This window comes from Notolepis coatsorum, assembly GCF_963971535.1.
Source record: "Notolepis coatsorum genome assembly, chromosome: 15".
Classification (NCBI taxonomy): Eukaryota; Metazoa; Chordata; class Actinopteri; order Aulopiformes; family Paralepididae; genus Notolepis; species Notolepis coatsorum.
In genome coordinates this window covers 82645124-82669451 of record NC_140179.1, presented here as the reverse complement: position 1 = coordinate 82669451, position 24328 = coordinate 82645124, and the positions used below count along the sequence as shown (strand labels likewise).

The following is a 24328-nucleotide window of genomic DNA, read 5'->3' as shown; positions in this document are numbered from 1 at the left end:
CAGGAGCGCATCTAGCCACGTTAATCCAACGTGAACTCACCATTCCGGTGCACAGAACAATCTTGTGGTCAGATTCCACGACAGTACTCACATGGATCAAGTCTGATTCATGCAGATACAAGGTCTTCGTGGGAGTCAGAGTCACCGAGATTCAAGAGTTAACAGAAGCAGCGAGCTGGCGGTATGTGGACACCAAACACAACCCAGCTGACGTCATCACCCGGGGAATGTCCCTAGATGATCTCACCCGTCGCAACATCTACAGTGACGGACCCGAATTCCTCAAGCTCCCGGAAGAAGAGTGGCCTACGCCCACCCCACGGGAAGCGAGTAAAGAGGAGGCTGAGAACAAGAAACCTATGTTCTGTGGACTGAGCACAGTCGCCTCCACAGACCCCAACATAGATGATTGCATTACCCTACAGAGTGCGCAGCTAAAGACATTCCTGTGGCACCACCCAGAGATTCAGTCCACTGCCGACATTTCAGCAGCTGACTACGAAGAAGCAGAACTTCTTCTACTACAACGAGCCCAGAGAGACTCGTTCCCCGATGAGCTAGACTGTCTACAGGGAGGAAAACCCGTCCCATCAGACAGCAGACTGCTCCACCTGGCACCCGAGAGCGATGCCCATAATCTCATCAGAGTGGGTGGTCGTCTGCGGAGAGCCCCCGATCTACCGGATGACGTTAAGTACCCGATAGTCTTGAACAGCCGACACAAGGTCACAGAGCTGATCATAAAGAAATACGACGAGGATGTACACCACGCAGGAGTAGAGAGAGTCTTCGCGGAGATCAGACGTCGCTATTGGATACTTCAAGGAAGAGAAGCAGTGCGACGCTTCCAGCGAACCTGTCTAGACTGCCGAAAGTGGTGTGCGCAGCCCAGCATACCCCGGATGGCTGACCTACCTCCCTGTCGCCTCCGACTCGGCGACAAGCCATTCCACTCCACAGGCATGGACTGTTTTGGCCCGTTGTATATAAAGAAAGGAAGAGGAACCGAGAAGCGGTGGGGTATTGTATTCAAATGCATGACCACCAGAGCGATACATATCGAACTCCTTCCAACTATGAGCACAGACTCATTCCTTATGGCCTTCCGAAGATTCACATCACGGAAAGGAAAACCGTCTACATTGTTGTCTGATCACGGGACAAACTTCAAAGGCGGAGAAAGAGAGCTGAGAGAGAGCTTCCAAGCTATGGGCCCAGAACTTAAGACCCACCTCGCTCCATCCCAGATTGACTTCCAGTTTAATCCCCCGAACGCACCCCACTTCGGTGGAACCTGGGAACGAGAAGTACGTTCTATAAAGACAGCCCTGTACGCCGTGCTTGGGGCCCAGATTGTGGCGGAAGAAGTCCTAATGACAGTCCTCACGGAGATCGAGGGAGTATTGAACTCCAAGCCCCTCGGCTACGTCTCCAGTGATATAGCAGATGTCGACCCAGTCACCCCCAACACACTCTTGATGGGGCGGCTGGACCCCGCGCTACCCCAGACAATGTACAGGCCTGAAGAAGCGAACGGCCGAAGAATGTGGAGGTACAGTCAAGTACTAGCCGACAAGTTTTGGAACAGTTTTCTACTCCACTACCTACCGTCTCTACAGACCCGCCAGAAGTGGGTAAAAGAGAGAGACAATTTGACAGAAGGAACAGTCGTCATGATTATCGACCAGTCACTACCCAGAGCTATGTGGCCGGCTGGCCGCGTAAGCAAAGTGATCACCGGTGCCGATGGCAAGGTCCGAGCAGCTGAAGTGCTCGTCCAAGGGCGAACTTACACACGACCCGTGGCGAGGCTAATAGAACTGCCCAGACTCCCAGACACTATCGATGACGACCATGACCCCATGACTTTGTGAGTTGACTGACCCTTACAGCGGACCTTGAGTGGTAGACAGTGCGGTTAATCTGTCTCTGCTTAGCTAATTAGGTGGGACTAATTAGGGGGCGGCTGTTGTGAAGGATCAGATTAAACCGAATATATATATTTATTTATGGATATATATTTAATAGTATTTGTATATCGTTTGATATACCCTGTATATTCCTTGTACATATACACTGAATATCCCTTTAGTCTACTAATAGCCCATAATAGTTTCATTCTACCATTGGACAAGAACCTGGCGCCAGCAGCCAAGCCCCTTGGTTCAAGTTCAATCGTGCCGACGAACATGTCGTTACAAGCCCGGTTCCGCGTAGGAATACGTCTGGCGAAATACGAATGGTACTATTTGTTCACAGCGCATATATATATGGCGCAAGTAAAGTAGAACTTTCTTTTAGTCCATTAGTCCTTTACCCTCCAACCTAGTAACAGACGTGAAGCCTCACCCACGACGCACGTGTGGTGCAGTATGGCCTACTTGGCCTCAGAATAGGCATTGAGACATCGTGTGGATTAATAGTTGAATTGTCATAGTTTGGCACTATACCGTCGAGTGGGACGTATTTCTATTAAGTTAATAATAGTCTATTATGTATGGTGCATCGTTCGGTTAGAGTTATAAAGTGAGCAGTACCCCCATCGTTCCTGGCGTTATCTAGAGTCTTAACCAGGCTGGGCAGACCACGTGTGGTGCTTGCATCCGAGGAGCTCTGGGCCAGGACGAGTGGACCTGTACATTGGATTACTTCACCCGGACGACGACGAGCCCTACACGGCTTGGATTATCTACGTGCTTTGGGTGCTTTGATTATGCCATGGATAACAGCCAACACTGCTGAGTGTTGGAACTACCCCCCCGAGAGGAGTCCAGGTGAGACGGCGCTCTACCCCGAGTGAGGTCGCCTCACGTCTCTTCGTTGTGGACCGGCAGCTACCGTCTACAAGAGGGCCCAGCTGTATTCATCTGCGGACCGAGGTTCTGTGGGCACCGTGTTCAGCACTCTGAATTCTCCCAAGAAATCGTCGGCCAGATGGGATATCGCCAGCGGCTCTCCTAACCCCCCCCCTACTGACTTACAACCAGCGGGACCCCCCTTTAGTGTATCCAGCTATAATCATTTAAGTACCATCGCTATAGTTCCCTAAAGAACCAGGTTGTATACTTGCTCCCTGCGTAACCAGAGATTGGACATTCAATGTTGATTTACCTACGAATACTCATTTGCCTTACAAGTGCATTCAAATCATAAATGTCATTAAGTGAACGTTGTATATACCCTTTGCTATATAAAATATTCGATTTATACATTTGTGTGGACTTCGTTTCATCAGGTGGGAAAGTGTTCATCATATCTACATCATGTACTGTGTGGCCAGTATTTAAAGTACATAAAGCCGGTAGTGGTTTAATGATACCATACTTATCAATACAGTCAGGGAATTGTACCCCTCAGTTACAAATATCATGGAACTACACGTATATAACCAATATACACCCCTAGTCTAAAACCAGGTTGGTCTAAAGTTCAGACGTTTAGACTCCAAACGTCCCCTCTGTTGTCTTACCCGTGCTCTCAGTCCCAGGATGAGCTGAGCTCTCTGCCTGAAACTCAGAAGCTCTGGAACCATCTGTGTCACCAAACTGATGAACTCTGCCAGTTTTCCATACTGGTCTACACAGCGCTGCTGGGCCACCTGCCACATATATGCAGACTTCAGGCGTACTGGTGTAACCAGGAGACGCATGGACGACAGCGGGAGATTAAGACCTGCAAATAAACAGAGACTGCAGTCAAACTCAATCCAAAGACTAATTAAACTGGAATAGTAGACTGTGGTTCAAGAATGAGATTTGTAGCTAAGTGATCTCATGTCCAGACCGGATGACTTTAATCTAACAGAGATGACTAGGAGGGCTCAGGGGTGGAATCAACTGCACTTGAACACACATATAGTAGACGTTGTGGCTGTCCTGGACTCCAGTTCATTATTAACTCATTCAGCGCCATCGCTTAACACTTTCAGTGCCGTTCATGTAGAACTACGTTTCTGTCGTCCAATCGTTGAGTGCCGGAAACGTAGATCTACGTTTCTGTCACGGACTCACGGTATTTATTTTATTAACTTTTTGTATTTTATTTTTTTTATTATTTTTTAAACAAACACATAAACAAACATGACAACACACGATAAGATATACAAGCATTAGTTGTCAGTGCACATCCAATGAGATCACAATTTAGTTAATTGTCTTATATAGGATATACCCTTAATACCTGTTATCTAAAAACCTACACACATATGCTCCAGCTCGTACCCCCCCCTTCCGGACCCCCCATTGGATAATCCATCCATTTTCCCTCGCTCCTAACCAGACATTACCATTATATGCTAGCTTTTATTTTCTCCACCACTTCTAACCACAATGTCATTTTGGATTCATTTTATTTTATTTTATTATCTATATCCATTCATAATTCAGCGGGGCACCTTGTGCATACTGTTCTGAGTGTGTCTGAGCTGGCAGACGGTATTATACCGCCCTCTAACGCCTTCGGCCAGTAATGCACCCGGTTAGAAACGTATTTGTTTATTTTCTATACTGAGCTGCGGTGTGGGGGCGGGTCCTAAACACTCCGGGCAAAACAGATGCTTCTAGGGATGGCTTGGACAACTGACCCCGCCCGCCCGTTGAAGAGCAATGCCCAATAACGTCGGAGGCACGATCGCTGTGGATAACTGGAATGGCGATGAGATTTTTTTCCCATTACTTCAGAGACCAGGTAAGGACACCATATATGAAAGCTTGCGTTGATCTGATATTCATTTCTACTGCGATTGAAGCTATATGTGTTTATGTGTCTAGCTGTTCTGCCGTTGGGTTGCAGGAGAGGGGGGGGGGGGCGCCGGTCTAAGCCACATTGCATGCATGCACGACAAAGCATAATAGTGATGATCTAGCGTTGATTTCAGGAAGATCCGATAATCAGGCGAAAAATGACAACGTGTTTATTGAATTACACAAAAACGCTGTTTTCGTGTCTTTTCCCTGGAATTGCTCAGAAGCGGCCGAACTATGTTCATATTCAAAACGGTATAAAATGGAAATGTACGGATGAAAAAATAATCTGTTTTTTGCACGTTGACCAGAAGCAGCTCAATGAGACTTGAGGGCGTTATTAGACCCATAGCGATACTATAAAATATAGGTTTAGTTCTACAAACTACAACTACGTTTACATGGGGTTAATGGGCGGCACGGAAGTGATCACTTCCCGGAAGGGGCGTGACACTCAATGTGTTAATGAGTCAGGGGGCGCTAGAACGCCATTGCTTTAATCAATGGGGAGACTGCGAGATTTGCGAGTGCTTAAAATATATCTTATATTATAGCTATGGGTCTAATACACCCGTCGATTGTCAGTGAGTTGCTTCCAGTCAACATGCACAAAACAGATTGTTTTTTCATCCGTCCATTTCCGTTTTATACCGTTTTGAATACGAGTATAGTTTTGGTGATTCTTAGTAATCCCAGGAAAAGACGTGATAATAGCCCTTTAGTGGAATACACTAAACACGTTGTCATTTTTTGCCTGATTATCGAATCTTCCTGAAATCAACGCAGCATCGCAGATGTAACGTTGTAAACGCTAGTCATGCCGGATTATTTAAACCCCGCCCGCACGGGCTCAGATCGTCCCAGAAAATAAACGACACCATTTCTAATAGAGTGCAATACCGGCTGGAAGGCGTAGGCGGCGGTATTTGCCCTTTTGCTAGCTCAGACCCATTCCCAATGATAACATCAGGCTGGATGGATGAAAAATGAATGGATATGGCTAATAAAAGAAATAACGATTAAAACCTGAGTTTTCTCGTGACTGCCGCTGAATGATTTAATATTATTAGTTAGCTATTATTATTATTATTATTATTATTATTATTATTATTATTATTATTATTATTATTATTATTATTATTATTGTTGTTGTTGTTGTTGTTGTTGTTGTTGTTGTTGTTGTTGTTGTTGTTGTTGCTATAAGCCATTTATTATGCTGATGTTGGCTAATATTTGGAGAAGTAAAAAAAAAAATTTTATTAATAAAGTGATTTTGTCCTGGATAACCATGGCAGTGACTGAAGCTTGGAAGTATTCTGGTCAGTCCTACATGTCTGTTTGGGTCTTCCCTGGCTTGTACGACTGTTCTGCCCCTTGGGTGACTGCTCTGGAAGGACGGCTACACAAAGATTAAATATCCGCCAATAAACTGGCCGATGATAAATGTCATTATTCAACCAAATTAGTCGCCTTGAGTTCATTTAGTTGAGAACAGGGGAGGGGGGTCTGTTATATTTGAAATAAAGAGGTTAGATGCTTACAGTCTACATATCCTAATAGACCTGTCTCGGAGGAGGGGAAAATATGGGGGGAAAACTGTTGTAAAACTAACAAATGCAAATACAAATATTGGAATAATTTCTTTAGTTGAGGACAGTTTAATTTTTTTTGCCTGTATCCCATCACCCATGTTACATTTCTGCCCTTTGCATTTACATTTACTGTCTGTAATAGTAATATAGCTGACAATTTTATCCAAAGTGACTAACAAATTACAACTTTGGCATTCTACATCAAGAGGTTTAGAACGCCTGCTGTACAGTATATTAGCTATTATTCTCCAACAATACCCTTGGCCTGTGCATTTAGGGCTCCATGATGTAAAACCGTTTGGTGGCATCTGCTATATTAACATGTAATTAATGCCTCCATTGAGCCAGACTGGCAGTGGCAAGTGATTGATTTTTGACATTTGTGACATACAAGATATGTAAATATACAGTATATAGTAAATATATACATACTAGGGGGAGGGAAATGTACATTAGGAGGGGGTGGGTGGGTGAGTGGGTGGGTGTTCGGACATTTACGGGGGCCAGTTTCGAATTGCAGTTTTGAAGGTGGGTAGGGAATAGGGATTGACATTTTTTTATGGCTGTGGGTAGGGCGTTCCACATTGATGTGGCATATTGCGAAACGTGTTTAGTCCCTTGTTTGAGCCAAATCTGGGTTGCACGTGATTTGTGGAACTCCCTCTGGTGTTGTGGTCGTGGTATTCACTGACCTTTGGGAAGTACCTCGACATGTACATGGTTACCTTAGTGGTGTAGTGTATCTTGTAGACCAGGCCCATTGCAAGTTGCTGTACTCTGTCGTCTACTCTAAGCCATCCTAGGTTGTCAAAATAGGCTGGGGTGAGGTGTGTTTTAGGAGTAAGGTCAAGCAGCAGTCAGTTTGTTTTGTAATGTTTGTAGTCTTGTTTTAGTGCCTTTGAGGTGCTTTAGTACCATGAGGTGCAAGCCTAGTCGTAGTACCCTTGAATGAGTGCTCCTGCTAGAGTCTTCAGGGTATTCTTGTTTTTTTTTTTTTTTTTTAAACTCAATTTTTATTTGCATTTATATTCACAAACATACAAATAATAACATCTTTGATTATCAATCTTCCACCATTTGGCTTTTCAGGTTACACAGACAGTGTATATCGCCCTTATACAGGCCTAAACCATAAAGAGAAAATTACAAAAAAAATACAAAAATACCGTTCTTGCAGAAAGAAGAATATATACAATTATTGACTAAGTCATTCTTTGAATGGTAATCGCACATTCGTTGGTCTGTACAAAATCCAATGACGATATGTATATCTTCCTTGAACAGGGATATATAGAAAAGTTTTTACCTCAGTTTACCTTGCATTTTGTTTTACATACATTTATACAACGGCATGCAAATTTCTCGATTCTGATTGGCCATTCACACGTCTTTATTGGCAACAATCCACGGTCCTGGGCTCAGGACCCGCCCACAACTAGGGATGGGTATCGTTAGGATTTTATCGATACTACTACTCTTATCGATACTGCTTAACGGTTCGGTACTTTATCGATACTCTTATCGGTTCTTTTTGGTTCTTTTTTTGCAAGAAAAAAAGACAATTAATTAAGAACAGAATCAACATTGCTTTATTATTTATAAATACAACTTTATAAATAAGTATTATAAATAAATATAATTTCTTCAGCAACAACAATGTTCTTTTATATAACTTTATAAATAAATATAATAAATTAATATAATTTCTTCAGCAACAGCAGCAACAATGTTTTAAATGTGTCTGACTCTGAATTATAGACTTTTTATAATAAACAACAAATGCAAAAGGCTAACAGAACTGTGACACTCGTTCACCCTATCCTCTGTCATCCTTCCTCTAGCTGCTAGGGAGAAAGGACTTTGGGTGGTGGAGGGAGGTAGAGGGAGGATGTCCCTCTACCTCTAGGGCTCACTGGCCTGGGACATAGTGGCTGACGCCTCAGCTTGACGATCTATAAAAAGTTTAGATTGTAGTATTTGTAGCTAAACAATTGTTTTGTTTATTAGCCTATTTGTAATAATTCGTTATTAGCCTAGGCAACTCCGTATCTTGGCTTACGGTTACGGCTGCAGTGGATGCAGATGGAACACTGCGCGCAAGGCAGTCGAATACGCGCATTTCTGCACACTAATATCATGTTTTGCCAACAGATGTTTTGATAAATTGATTTGCTCGTATTGCCACCCTTACTGGCAAATGTTTTGTTGCACTTGTGGCAACGTGCATTGTCGGCATTGACCCTTGTAAAGTATATCCATACTTTAGAACGCTTCGCTCTATCCGCCATGATCACGACTCAGTGCATGCAGAGCTGCTGTCTGTGTGCAGAGCGCTATAGCACGGGGCGTCGGGGACACTTTCATTAAGGAGTACCCGTATGTAGGACCCGTATGTCTATGTGTAGCACTAGCGAGCGACTCGCGAGGAGTGTGTGTAATAATTGACTCGCTGGCTGCGGCTCGCTTCTCGTGCAGAGACAGAGAGAGGATCGTTCGCAACTTTTAAATAATAATAATAATAATAATAATAATAATAATAATTTCTCTAGAGTATCGATAGCAGTACCGAGGACGTCAGAGCTTATAAATACTCCGGTATTTTCTAATATAGTACCGGTTCCCGTTTAAAACCGGGGTCCGGGGGGCATCCCTACCCACAACCGAATCACATAACCCTCCCCGGCTCACTCCGGGAGAAAACAAGATCGCGGACAACAAATGGTTATGTTGAAAGCACCATAACGACTAAATATGAAGCGATTCTGTCAAGGGGAATGTGTTAGTCCTTTAAACAATGTTGGATGATGTAATTGATGGGTCTTGACTCAATCTAGAACAAAAGAAAAATCGCGGATTGATTGATAGATTAATTGATTGATTTAAATTTCTTCCTTCCTACTTTCTACTGACTGCAGCGTTCTCTCTCACACACTGTCCGACGCTGGCGTACCCACAAACACACACACACACATACACACACACACACACACACATACACACTCACACGCACACACACACTGTGACACACACACACACACACGCACACACACACACACACACTCCTGTCTGCAACAGCGGGGGAGTCAGACTGAGAGAGAAGCAGCGCTGTTTTAAGTGAGCATGGTCTATTGAATTGATTGATTGGTTGATTGCTAATTTTATTACTGTACCCCTGGTTTCCAACTGGTTAAGTTTAGGCTAAAAGAAATAAATAAAAAAATAGGGCGAAGAAAGAAAACGTTTTAATTTGTTTTACCTACTTTATATTCTGCATCTGGTAATAAAATTTTCAATCAATCATTCCAATAATACACAGTTGGATGTGTTAGTTGGTTGGATGCACTTCAAGCTGCTTCCACATGAGGCAACTTCTCTCAATCATTCCAATAATACACAGTTGGATGTGTTAGTTTGGTTGGATGCACTTCAAGCTGCTTCCACATGGAGTTGTGGGAACTACTTTTTCTGGCGGATGGTTTTTTCAATAAATCTTCGATTAATGTGTGTTTATTGTATAGAAATAAGGTTGGATGAATCTGGCAGTTGTATAAAAGCTTTACACCACGTGCAGTCGTGATTTGTGACCAATAAACCATGCCTAGGGGGGTCTAACGACCCTCGGCTGCGCCTCGGGCCTAACAACCACCCCTAGGCATGGTTTATTGGTCACAAACCACTCCTGCGTGTGATGTAATGCTTAATTATATACCCCATCATCCTTGGCTATTAATCCCACATCGGTTGATTTCCCAGATATTTGGTACTAATACTTAGTGTATGTCGTCCTTAAACCATCATATCAAATTATAATACTTGCTCTAAAAAAAATTCCTCCTGTATCCTTCCATTTCCTTTAAACCTCCCTTTTCTTCTAGTACAATATTTTTGTTGGGTTTTACAGTACTCATTTCAGGTTTTCATTGTAGTCAGTTATTCTTAATTCCTTTTCTCCACAAGATTATACATATACCCACATACCCCCCTCCCCCCTCCCCTTTTCTCTCTCTTAGCATCTTTGGTTGTTTTTACTGTTCTCATACATAAATAATATGTACATTCATTTGTACCTCCATTAGAATAGCTCGTACACAAATATAAATAATTGAAAAGAGGAAAAGAAAATGTACATAAAAATAAAAATAAATAAAAATAAATGACATCTTTACATCACCTTCACTGACGTGTCTCCGGTCTCTCCCGGGGTCCGGGTCACGGCTGACCGCGGGAGAGAGCGGGGGGACTCATCCTATAGCAGCCCTCCTATATCTTCCCTTCTCAGATATTCATTAAATGGTTTCCATATATCCTCGTAAACCTCTATATTGTTCCTGAGGATATACGTTATTCTCTCCATAGACATGCATTGTGCCATGTTTTTAATCCAAGCACCGATTGTGGGTGCGTCTATTTTCTTCCAATTGAAAGCTATTGTTCTTTTTGCCTGTAGTATAGCAAAATCAATACATTTAAATTGTTTGGTTCTCAGGTTCAGATTTATTGGATATAAATGTAACAATATCATTTTGGAGTCTAGTGGGATATTCACTGACAGGATATATTTGATTTTATTCACCACCTCCCCCCAGAACTTCTTGATTTTGTCACATTCCCAAATACAATGTATAAAAGTTCCCCGATCCTTGGTACATTTAAAGCACCTATCTGGTGTGTTGCTGTTGTATTTATTCAATTTGACAGGGGTTATATAAGTCCGCATCAGCCATTTGTATTGAAGTAGTTTTAAGCTAGTGTTGGCTGTTTGTGTCTGAGCCTCCTCGCATGCTCTGTTCCAGTCCTCGTTTGAGATCTCCTCTCCCAAGTCCAGCCTCCATGACTCCAATCTAGATAGTGACGTCTCGTCTGAACCAGATACAATCCAGTTATAGAACATTGATAACAGGCCTTTGCTGTTGCAGTTCTTGATGATAATTTTTTCTAAAGATGAAAGTGTAGGAATTGCCAGTGACTGGTTTTGCTGAGAGGAAATGAAACTTCTCAGTTGCAAGTATTTAAAAAAATGCTTCCTTGGGATGTTGTATTTTATTGATAGGTCCTCAAAAGGTATCAAGACCCCATCTTTGTAAAGGTCAGATATTTGACTTATTCCTTCTTTTGCCCATAGTTTGAATCCGGCATCCAGTTTGCCTGGTTTAAAAGAGACGTTTCCCCAGATTGGGCTGAATTGCGACATGGAGTTGTTTATTTTCATAAATGTCTTTACCTCATACCATATATTAATCATGTTGAGCACTATGGGGTGTGTAGTATGTTTTCTTAAATATTTTGGCTCAGCTGAATACATGTATAAATGTAGTGGTAGTTGCATTGGGTATGCTTCCACTCCCATCCATGATGGTGGTTCTTCCTTAGAAAAATAAAACATTACAGTTCTCAATTGTGCAGCCAGGTAATACCAATTTAATACCTGGTAATACCAGGTTAGGACAGGTCAACCCCCCTGCATCGAATGGAAGATACAACAGAGATAGGCGGACTCTAGGACATTTCTTGCGCCATATACATTTTGAGATGAGAGACGCAATCTTTCCGAACATTCTTACCGGTGGTGCCAGAGGGATATTTTGAAATAAGTATAGGAACTTTGGTAGTATGGACATCTTTAGTATGTTTATCCTCCCTATCACAGAGATGGGCAAGAACATCCATCTCTCTATGGATTTGAATACAGAGTCTATCATAGGTTCATAGTTTATTGATGCTATATTTTCTATTTGGGGTATTATTTTGATGCCCAGATAGGTGAAGCTGTTCGAGAGCTTGAAAGGGAATTCTTGTTGGTCAGCGGTTTTTCTCTCGTTATCATTAAGCAGCATAAGTGATGATTTTGAGGCGTTTAGTTTATATCCAGAGATACTACCGAACTGATCAATTATATCGAGCAGTGCAGGTATCGATGTATCTAGGTTTTTTAGGACCAAAATGACATCGTCCGCAAAAAGGGCTATTCTGTGATCGTTATTACCGATTTCAATCCCATGTAGCTGTCTGTTAGCCCTGATTGCTATTGCTAACGGTTCGATAGCTAAAATGAACAGGAGCGGTGATAAGGGCGAGCCTTGAGGGCAACCCCTGGTGATATTAAAGGGTTTAGATGTCACTTCGTTTGTTAGTACCTCAGCTACAGAGTTTAGGTGTAGTAATTTGATCCAGTTACAAAAGTAATTTCCAAATCCAAATCGATCAATAACATCAAAAAGATAAGCCCATTCCACCCTATCGAAGGCCTTCTCCGCATCGAGCGAGAGAAGACCTGTGTCCCTCTCTCCTTTTTGGTTGTATAGGATGTTGAAGACCCGTCTAACATTGTGAAATCCCTGTCTCCCTTTTATGAATCCATTTTGATCATCTCCCACTATCTCTGGAAGTACGTTCTCTATTCTTTTGGCCAAGATTTTACTAAGGATTTTGGTGTCGTTGTTTATCAAACTTATAGGACGGAGGTTCTCGCATTTAGTATTGGTTTTGCCTGGTTTTGGGAGCAGGATAATCAGGGCCTCTTTCATTGATGCGGGTAAGTAACCATTTTCAAAGGATTCTAGGTACATCTCAAAAAGGGGGGTCACTAATTTATCTTTAAAGTGTTTATATAGGTCAATTGAGAGGCCGTCTGGTCCCGCTGTTTTTCCAGGTTTTAATGCTCCTATGGCCTCTGATATCTCTGTTATGTTTAATTGTTCATCCAGGTTTTTTTTTCTTTCTTCAGAGATTTTGGGGATGTTAAGGTTATCAAGAAATATAGTTTGTGTAACTTCACTAATGTTATATTCTGAGCTATATAGTTTTTCATAAAAGGTTCTAAATGTTGTGTAGATCGATCTAATTGTGTAATCGATCTAATGGATCGATTATATTATTTCCATTACCGTCCTCTATGTTAGTGATTGTCCTCTCAGTCTGTTGTTTTTTGATGCGCCATGCAAGGAGTCTACCAGGTTTTTCTCCTTGGTCGTATTGGGTATTCTTGTTTACCAACGAGGAGATCTGGTACAAGAATCTTGTTCGTTGGTTGACTTTTTTTATTACATCGTTTGCCATTTTGTCACAGGAAAGATTTGCCTCTAGGATGGACCCCAGGTATGTAATTTCATCTTTCCTTGTGACAATATTGTCACCCACTGTAACAGAGAAGCTGTTTGTCTTGCTGATGATGGGATGGGAGACTGATCTTGTGGATCCACTGAATGACTGAGTTTGTACCAAAATTTGCTTAAATCATAGTAGTAGTAGTAGTAGTAGTAGTAGTAGTAGTAGTAGTAGTAGTAGTAGTAGTAGTAAAAGGCCTGTTGTCACTCAGGACTGGTCTATTAGTAGTATAATCAGGTCTGTCTGAAACAGAACATGTACCAGACGTTATGCCTGATGACATATTGCGGACGACTCAGCCCTGCTGGTCTCTGACAAGAACAAGTTACAGGTTGAAAAAACCCTCAGCTCGGAACTAGGCAAAATCTGCATATGGCTCGCCGACAACAAACTATCATTACACATGGGCAAAACAGAGTCCATTCTCTTCGGTTCAAATAACAAACTCAGCAAGACCGACGGCTTCTCAGTTACAGTGGGTGACAATATTGTGACAAGGAAAGACGAAATTACCTACCTGGGTTCCATCCTAGAGGCTAATCTTTCCTGTGACAAAATGGCAACCAATGTAATAAAAAAAGTCAACCAACGAACTCGATTCTTGTACCGGATCTCCTCTCTGGTAAACAAGAATACCCTGAAGACTCTGGCAGGAGCACTCATTCAAGGGTACTACGACTATGCTTGCACCTCATGGTACCAAAGCACCTCAAAGGCGCTAAAAACAAAATTACAAACATCTCAAAACAAACTGGTCAGACTACTGCTTGACCTGACTCCTAGAACCCACCTCACCCCTGCCCACTTTAACAACCTAGGATGGCTTAGAGTAGACGACAGATTACAGCAACTTGCAATGGGCCATTGGGCCTGGTCTACAAGATACACTACACGACCAAGGTACCCATGTACATGTCAAAATACTTGAATGAATGAATGAACGAACGAACGAACGAACGAACGAACGAACGAACGAACGAACGAACGAACGAACGAACGAACGAACGAACGAACGAACGAACGAACGAACGAACGAACGAACGAACGAACGAACGAACGAACGAACGAACGAACGAACGAACGAACGAATGAATGAATGAATGAAAACTTTATTTAACAGATTGCAGAATGGGTACAATACAGTACGGCTCAATACATACAATTGTTAAGGGGATGCAGACCTGAGAAAGACGTTTGTCTTGTTTCCATCAGGGTCCCCCATTTTCAATTCATATAGACATTTATGACATACACAACATACATGACATTTATGGCATAGGGACATATAGGTATTTAGTACTGATACATTTGTGACATAAACGGTATTCAAATATACAGTACTGTTACCCCTAGATCCTGACAGAGTATATACATATGATGGGGAGGGGACTGTACATTAGGAGGGGGTGGGTGGGTGGGAGAGAAATATACATACGGCGGGGAGGGAATATATACATGCGGTGGGGAGGAGACTGTCTATTAGGAGGTGGTGGGGGTTTTGGGCATTTACGGTGGCCAGTTTCGAATTGCAGCCTCCCGTAGGTGCTCTTTAAGAGCGGTTTTGAATGTGGGTAGTGATTCACATTCCTTTACAGCTTTGGGTAGGGCGTTCCACATTGTTGTGGCATAATTGCAAAACGTGTTTAGTCCCTTGTTTGAGCCAAATCTGGGTTTTACATGATTTGTTGAGCTTCCTCTGGTGTAGTGGTTGTGGTATTCACTGACCTTTGGGAAGTATTTTGACATGTACATGGGTACCCCGGTCGTATAGTGTATCTTGTAGACCAGGCCCATTGCAAGTTGCTGTACTCTGTCGTCTACTCTAAGCCATCCTAGGTTGTCAAAGTGGGCAGGGGTGAGGTGGGTTCTGGGGTTCAGGTCAAGTAGTAGTCTGACCAGTTTGTTTTGTGATTTGTTTGTAATTTTGTTTTAAGCGCCTTTGAGGTGCTTTGGTACCATGAGGTGCACGCATAGTCGTAGTACCCTTGAATGAGTGCTCCTGCCAGAGTCTTCAGGGTATTCTTGTTTACCAGAGAGGAGATCCGGTACAAGAATCTAGTTCGTTGGTTGACTTTTTTTTATTACATTGGATGCCATTTTGTCACAGGAAAGATTTGCCTCTAGGATGGAACCCAGGTAGGTAATTCCGTCTTTCCTTGTGACAATATTGTCACCCACTATAACTGAGAAGCCGTCGGTCTTGCTGAGTTTGTTATTTGAACCGAAGAGAATGGACTCTGTTTTGCCCATGTGTAATGATAGTTTGTTATCAGCGAGCCATGCAGATTTTGCCTAGTTCCGTGCTGAGACTTCCCAAAGGTCAGTGAATACCATGATGACAACACCAGAGGGAGCTCCACAAATCATGTTAAACCCAGATTCGGCTCAAACAAGGGAGCAATTATGCCACATCAATGTGGAATGCCCTACCCAAAGCTGTAAAGTAATGTGAATCACTACCCACTTTCAAAACCACTCTCAAAGAACACCTACGGGAAACTGCAATTCGAAACTGGCCCCTGTAAATGTCCTAACCCAACCCCCTCCAATGCACAGTAAATTACCTAGTATGGTTGTCAATATTCCAATGTACAGTTTTGCTTGTACAGTTGTACAGTGTCCCACCCCCCCCCCCCCCCCCCCCACCCAACCTCCTCCAATGTAGAGTTTTTACGTCAAATATACTCTCTTTTCTGGACTATTTTTGTATCACAAACTATACTGTATTTGCAAATCAGGTATGTCATAAATGTATAGATGTAGCAGTACTGTCTATCTGTATGTCGTATGTCATAATATGTCCTGATGAATTGAAAATGGGGGACCCTGGTGTAAACAAGACGAAAGTCTTTCTCTGGTCTGCATCCCCTTAACAATTGTGTGTATTGAGCTGTACTGTATTGTACCCATTCTGCAATCTGTTAATAAAGTTTTCAATCAATCAATCACTACACGACCAAGGTACCCATGTGTACATGTCAAAATACTTCCCAAAGGTCAGTGAATACCACGATCACAACACCAGCTCCACAAATCATGTTAAACCCAGATTCGGCTCAAACAAGGGACTAAACACATTTCGCAAATCGCAATTATGCCACATCAATGTGGAACGCCCTACCCACAGCTGTAAAGGAATGTGAATCACTACCCACTCTCAAAACCACTCTCAAAGAGCACATACGGGAGGCTGCAATTCGAAACTGGCCCCTGTAAATGTCCAAACCCAACCCCCTCCAATGTACAGTAAATGACCACGTATGGCTTTGTCAATATTCCAATGTACAGTGTACAGTACATTTCGAATGGCTTTGAGAGCGAAGCCTGTGTTTACACAAATTTGTATAATAGGTCATGTAAATAACAAACATTATCATAGTGTCCTCGGCCATGGTAACATGGTATTTGAGTGGTGTTCCCCACAACCCAGGCACACGTCGCGCGTCATAGACCTATTTGTTGTTGTTGTTATTACTCACCTTTCCTCATCGTGACAGAAAACACATTACAGTCAAAAGCAACACGCCAAGCTGCCGTCAGGCCTCCAGCTTTTTAGCTCAACTGAAACTCTGCTCTGGATCCTATAATGTTTTTAAATGTCCCTGTTATTAACTAACAGCAACTTGATCAAATCTAGCAACAATAACTGTAACAATGGCCCGTATCATTTCCCCATGTTGCGTAGCACAATCACTTCCGGATCGTCTTTACAAAATAAAAGTCGCTGTGTGCATAAAGTAATACATGATGTGCATACACTGCTATTAGAACAATAATTAGAACTGATACCTGACACAAATATCAAGAATGAAATCAATGTCTAGATGAGTTCCCACGTGAAGAATAAGATTAAATAAGTAGCTTTCTCTTGCTATCTTCCTTCTTGGCGTCAAACAATGGTGTCCTTTGAGTACAGCCGTTTATAAGAATAAACAGTGATGAATGCATAAAATGTGTAATCACAACAAGTAGACACAAGGTGGCAGTACTTGCTCATGCACTGTCACAAGGAACGAAGGTTATCCTATAACCCTAGTTATATGATTACTGGCAAGCGTCTTGCTCTGCCTACTGAACAGCTCGTTCATACCTAATTGTAACTGAGGGGTACAATTCCCTGACTGTATTGATAAGTATGGTATCATTAAACCACTACCGCTTTATGTACTTTAATTACTGGCCATACAGTACATGATATATAAATATGATGAACACTTCCCACAATGAATCGGTTCCACACAAAGTGGTAATTAAGTATTTATTGCAGCAAAAGGTACATAATATACTTCTCTATTTTACTTTGGATGCGCTTATAAGGCAAAGGAATGTGCGTAGGCAAATCAATAATGAATGTCCATTCTCTGGTTACGCAGGAGGTAATTATACAACCTGAATCTTAGGGAATTATATCTATGGTACACTAGTAATATATAGCGGGAGATACTGGAAGGGTCCCCCCGGTTGTAAGCCAGCAGGGATAGAGGATCTGTCGGTAGTAGAGAGTCTGGTCAACGATGACTAAGGAGACTCCAAGTACAGGAGACGGTGCAATAGTCTCTTGATCCACAGACGAATACAGCTGTTCTCCGTAGACTGTAGCTCCACAGTGAAGAAAGCTAGCCAGCCTCAGGCTCTCTGAGGCGCAGACTCGACGTGGCTCCTCACAGGGTAAATCCCACACGTGTAGGCGTCGGCGATTCTCCGCTCCATAAATCACAGGACCAAAACAAATATAATCCAGCCGCAAAGGGCTATGTAGTCGTCGGGTAGATTAATCCAGTGTACATGTCCACACGGTTCTCGTCTAGGTCTCCTCGGGTGAAAGCGCCATGAAAGCAGCCCAGCCTGGATAAGCACTCTAGCTGGTACGAGGAAGCGTTGGTGATGCTGGTCACTGTAGAACTTTAGCCGCACGATACACTATACACAAATAGACTATTACTGACTTAATAGAAATATGTCGCACTCGACGGTATAGCGCCAAACTCTGACAATTCAGTTATTAATTCGCACGCGGTCTCAATGCTCTATTTGGGGCCAAACAGGCCATACTTCACCGCACGTTGTATCGTGGGTGAGGCTTCAACTTATTGGGTAACTCTACTTCTGTATTCACCTGCGCCATATTTATATGCACGGCGAACAATCTAGTGCCAACCTCATTTCTGTCTCGTATCCCTGGGCAAGGCCGGGCATGTACAGACATGTCTTGACGGTGGCCTTGAACTTGACTCTGGAGGCATGGCCCTGGCGCCTGTGGACCGCTGTCCAATAGGAGAACGAAATATTATGGTCTGCACTAGGCTAAAGGGATATTCCGTGTATATGTACAAGGAATATACAAGGGATATCAAACGATATACAAATACTATGCAATATATATCAATCAATAAATATATATATTCGGTTTAATCTGATCCTTTGTAACAGCCGCCTCCTAATTAGTCCCACCTAATTAGCTAAGCAGAGACAGATTAACCGCACTGTCCACTACTCAATGTCTGTTGTGAGGGGTCGGGCAGTTCACAAAGTCATGGGGTCATGGTCGTCATCGATAGTATCGGGGAGCCTTGGCAGTTCTATTAGCCTCGCCACGGGTCGGGTGTAGATCCGTCCTTGGACGAGCACTTCGGCTGCTCGGACCTTTCCGTCGGCACCGGTGATCACTTTGCTTACGCGGCCAGCCGGCCACATAGCTCGGGGTAGTGACTGGTCGATAATCATGACGACTGTCCCTTCTGTCAAATTGTCTCTCTCTTTCACCCATTTCTGGCGGGTCTGTAGAGACGGTAGATAGTGGAGTAGGAAGCTGTTCCAAAACTTGTCAGCCAATACTTGACTGTACCTCCACATTCTTCGGCCGTTCGCTTCTTCAGGCCTGTACATTGTCTGTGGTAGCGCGGGGTCCAGCCGCCCCATCAAGAGTGTGTTGGGGGTGACTGGGTCGACATCTGCTACATCACTTGAGACGTAACCGAGGGGCTTTGAGTTCAATACTCCCTCGATCTCCGTGAGGACTGTCATTAGGACTTCTTCCGCCACGGTCTGGGCCCCAAGCACGGCGTACAGGGCTGTCTTTATTGAACGTACTTCTCGTTCCCAAGTTCCACCGAAGTGAGGTGCGTTCGGGGGATTAAACTGGAAGTCAATCTGGTATGGAGCGAGGTGGGTCTTAAGTTCTGGGCCCATAGCTTGGAAGCTCTCTCTCAGCTCTCTTTCTCCGCCTTTGAAGTTTGTCCCGTGATCAGACAATAATATAGACGGTTTGCCTTTCCGCGATGTGAATCTTCGGAAGGCCATAAGGAATGAGTCTGTGCTCATGGTTGGAAGGAGTTCTATATGCATCGCTCGGGTGGTCATGCATTTGAATACAATACCCCACCGCTTCTCGGTTCCTCTTCCTTTCTTTATATACAGCGGGCCGAAACAGTCCATACCGGTGGAGTGAAAAGGCTTGTCGCCGAGTCGGAGGCGACAGGGAGGTAGGTCAGCCATCCGGGGTATACTGGGCTGCGCTCGCCACTTACAACAGTCTAGACAGGTTCGCTGGAAGCGCCGCACTGCTTCTCTCCCTTGCAGTATCCAATAACGACGTCTGATCTCCGCGAAGACTCTCTCTGCCCCGGCGTGATGCACATCCTCGTCGTATTTCTTTATGATCAGCTCTGTGACCTTGTGTCGGCTGTTTAAGACTATCGGGTACTTGACGTCATCCGGTAAGTCTGGAGCTCTCCGCAGACGACCACCCACTCTGATGAGACCATGGGCGTCGCTCTCGGGGGCTAGGTGGAGCAGTCTGCTGTCTGATGGGACGGGCTTTGCTCCCTGTAGACAGTCTAGCTCATCGGGGAACGAGTCTCTCTGGGCTCGTTGTAGTAGAAGAAGTTCCGCTTCTTCGTAGTCAGCTGCTGTAATGTCAGTAGTGAGCTGAACCTCTGGGTGGTGCCACAGGAATGTCTTTAGCTGCGCACTCTCTAGGGTGAGGCAATCGTCTATGTCGGGGTCTGTGGAGACGAGTGTGTTCAATCCACAGAACATAGATTTCTTGTTTTCGGCCTCCTCTTTACTCGCTTCCCGTGGGGTGGGTGTAGGCCACTCTTCTTCCGGGAGCTTGAGGAACTCTGGCCCGTCACTGGATAGGTTGTGACGGGTGAGGTCATCCAGGGACATTCCCCGGTTGATGACGTCAGCTGGGTTGTGTTTTGTGTCCACATACCTCCAGCTTGCTACTTCTGTTAAATCTTGAATCTCTGTGACTCTGACTCCCACGAAGACCTTGTATCTGCACGAATCAGACCGGATCCATGTGAGTACTGTCGTGGAGTCTGACCACAAGATTGTTCTTTGCACCGGAATGGTGAGTTCACGTTGGATTAACGTGGCGAGTTGCGCTCCTGCTAGGGCTGCGCAGAGCTCTAGACGCGGGATAGATTGTTGCTTTCGTGGGGCTATTCTTGAGCGAGCCAGGATGAAAGCAGTATGTATTTCTCCTCCCTCCTCTCGGGCACGCAAGTAGGCCACCGAACCGTAGGCTACTTCGGAGGCGTCGCTGAAGACGTGCAGGTCCATCTGGCACGTCTCCGGCCTCACTGTGGGTGGGAAGTAGCTGCGGCGTATGTTGACACCTGGGAGTGAGCTGAGTTCCGTCTCCCACTCTCTCCATGTGGATGCAAGGTGTTCGGGTATGGGGTCGTCCCAGCCCTGGTCCTTGTCCCATAACGCTCTTACAATCATCTTTGCCCTGGTGGTGTAAGGTAGAATACATCCCAACGGGTCATATTGTCTGGCGAGTGTTCTGTATACACTCCGTCTGGTGGTCGGTAGTGCAGTCGACCTTCCCTGCTCCTTGGTCAGGGGTGTGTGTTTATAATGGAGCGAGTCTGTTTTGAAGCGCCAGACTAGTCCTAATGTCATTTCTTGGGCTTCTCCTGGGATGGTCGCCATCCAGGTCTCGCTGCTTGCTGCCTTGTCCTCGGGGGAGAGGCTGCGCAATACTTGCGGGTCGCTGCTGGCCCACTGCCTGAGATCAAAGCCGTCTTTGATCAGGGAGGCGCGGAGCTTGAGTAGAAGGGCCTCGGCTTCTTCTGGCGTCGAGACGCTTTGCAGACAGTTGTCCACGTAGAAACTATTTCCTACACTTTGTCGGACCTCTTCATCAGCTGCTGGGTCCTCTGCGACGTGCTTTTGCAGTGCAAACGTAGCACAGCATGGGCTGCATGTGGTTCCGAAAGGGAGGACTTCCCATTGATAGATGGCTGGTTGCTCATCCCCGATCCTCTCTCTCCATAGGAACCGCAGCAGGGGCTTGTCCTCCTCCACTAGTCTCACCTGCAGGAACATCCCTTTGATGTCGCCGCTGATGGCCACCTTGTCTTGGCGGAAACGTAGTAACATGCCTAGTAGAGAGGGGCCGAGTGTTGGGCCGGGCAAGAGCTCTTTATTCAGATTTTGTGATCCGATCTGGTAGCTGCAGTTGAACACAATACGATCCTTGCCGTTGTGGTGGACTTTGTGGTGCGGCACGTACCATGATTCGGTCGTCTGATCGGCCTCTTTAATGTCAATTTTCTTTATGTGTCCCGTTGTGATTAGCTTGTTAATCTCAGCGCGGTACACAGTCTCTTGAGCGGGGTCTCTGGCTAGGCGCCGCTCTGTGTTCAATAGATACCGCTCCGTCGCTTCTTTTGGGGCGTGGAAGGTAGGCATACCCTCTCGCCTCAGGAGTGGAGTTGCGTATCTCATCACTCCGTTGACTTTGACTCTCTTTGTCCCCTGCTCGAGGAGGGCTATAGCGTAAATGTCTTCCTTGGAACGAATGTCTTTCTTTTCGTTCTTAAAGGGCATTGTCTCTAGTGTCCATAGCCTCTCGACATGCTGTAGGAGGGTGGTGTCTTCTTCTGTCACTCTGGAGTGGAGGCAGTTAGTGGCTGCTGTTCGGTTAAGAGACTTAGCGAGGGGGCCTTGTAATGTCCATCCTAGGCGGGTCTCGACTGCTGCAGGACAGCCTCTGGGCCCTGTGTGGACCCGGTCAATCGGGACGATGAGGTCTGCATGGTCGGAGCCTATCAGCAGGGTCGGGGTGGCACCGTCTATGAGCGGTATAGGTAGTTGACGCAGGTGCACATATTTATCCATCAGCTTGGCGATGGGGTAGGTGTACTGCGACAGGCCTATTTCTTGGCTGGTGAAAGCGTTAGTAATCCTATACCGTCTCTCTGGCTGCCCGCTTGCTGCGATAGTGAAGGAGACATTCTCGCCCTTTATCGTCTTTAGATCTCTTCTTATTGTCCGAATCGTCATCTGGTTTTCGCTCCCCCGCAGCCCCAGCTGGGCCGCAGCGGACGCGAGGAGAAGGGTCTTCTCTGACCCGTCGTCAAGGACGGCGTAAGTGTCCATGACCTTGTCTTGGTAACTCAGTGTTACGCGGACCACCTTTAAGAGCACCCGGGCGCCCCCGCTGCTGGCGGGGTCAATGTACATAACACTTGCCTTTGTGCTGCTTGAGGGTGCAGGCTTTCTTCTGTTACTGTCGTGTAGGACATCTAGGTGGGCTCCGTCACACCGACTACACCTCTTCTTTAAGCGGCAATCGGCTGCCATGTGACTGCGCGCACATCGGTAACAGCATCGGTTGGACTTTATCCATTGACTCACCTCGTCGGCGGTCATCTTCTTGAACGTGTCACATTGTGACAACCAGTGTTCCTTTTCGCAGTACGGGCACACCATCTTCCACTTCTCTTTCATCGAGGGGGTACTGTGGTTCTTGCCGCTCGGTACTGATTCTGATTGGTGCATGACGGTCACCAATCTTCGGCCATCGTTTGCTCTCCTAGGTCCCTCTCTGGAGCTTGGGGTGCTCCGCATGAACGTATCCAACCGTAGGCTGTTGACTTCTCTCGCCAGGAAGTCGGCTAGGTCTAGGAGGGATGGCTCGGGACCGTTAGGATCACGGTGGTCTCTTTGCCGCCTGAAGCGCTCTTGTCGGGCGGGCGGAAGCTTCTCTAAAATCCTCTCGACATTAGAGTTTGCGTACAGTTCGTGCATACCCTTTTCTCTTTGCGCCCCCAGCATCCCTACCAGGGATTGTACCTTGATAGACAGGTCATCTAGTGAGCGATTGTCTGTGGCTGGGGGTAGGCGGTCAATATGCCTTATCTCTTGTATTACGTAGTCCCATATGCGTCCATATCTTTGGTCGAGTGCTGCTAGAGCCGCTGTGTATGGGGTAGTAGAGGTGGCATAGGCCAGCGCTATATTGTGCGCTCGGGGCACCTTGAGGTGCTTCAGTAGGATAGCATACTTGTACGGTTCATCAGCTACATCGGACATCATTGTCTCTAAGCACATTCGTAGCTCCGTGTACTGTGCTCTGTTCTCGTGGGTGAAGTCCGGAAACGTCGGTGTGCCAATGTATGATGCCATGGATGGCTGGCACATCGGTGAGCGTTGGAAGAGAGGCCTCCTAGGCGAGTCTCCTCTTACGCCTCTTGGTGGGCTGGTACCTGCTGGGTACCATGGCCCGCGTATCCAGGTGCTGTTCCTCGGGGCTGGTCGTGCGTCAAGCTCACCCGTGAATTGAGTCGGGGGTCTGTAGCGCAGAGCCGCGGGGGTAGAGCCTGGGCTGTACTGGACCTCCTGGTCCTGTGGAGTACTGTGCTGCTGTCGGGCTTGACTCTCCTCCTCTCCCTCTTCTTCTTCCTCTGGCAGGTCCTCTAGATCCTGTAGTCGTCTATTTAGCCTCTCCGCGGTGTAGACCGTTTCTTCCTTGTAGCTGGGTCTCACTTGGACCGGTCGGGGAAGGGGTTCGGAGGGGGGTATAGGCTCTCTCTGGTGGTCGGGCTCAGGGTCGCTTGATCGGGTAGGGGAGGGTGCCCTTGACCCTTGTCT

The 24328-nt window shown here is 45.3% G+C and overlaps 1 protein-coding gene across 2 annotated transcripts in view; it reads right to left on the bottom strand.

Annotated features, from left to right (window-relative positions):
• Positions 1-17089, bottom strand: part of LOC311241293 (uncharacterized protein) — a 69120-nt gene extending 52031 nt beyond the window's left edge. For both annotated transcript variants that reach the window (XM_084330065.1, XM_084330066.1), the window contains exons 1-2: positions 16918-17089; positions 3470-3672 (exon numbers count right to left, since the gene is read on the bottom strand). In XM_084330065.1, the coding sequence (XP_084186191.1) occupies positions 3470-3672; positions 16918-16927 (213 nt within the window). In that variant the 5' untranslated portion in view covers positions 16928-17089. The remainder of the gene's footprint in view (positions 1-3469; positions 3673-16917) is intronic.
• Positions 17090-24328: the final 7239 nt, after the last annotated feature.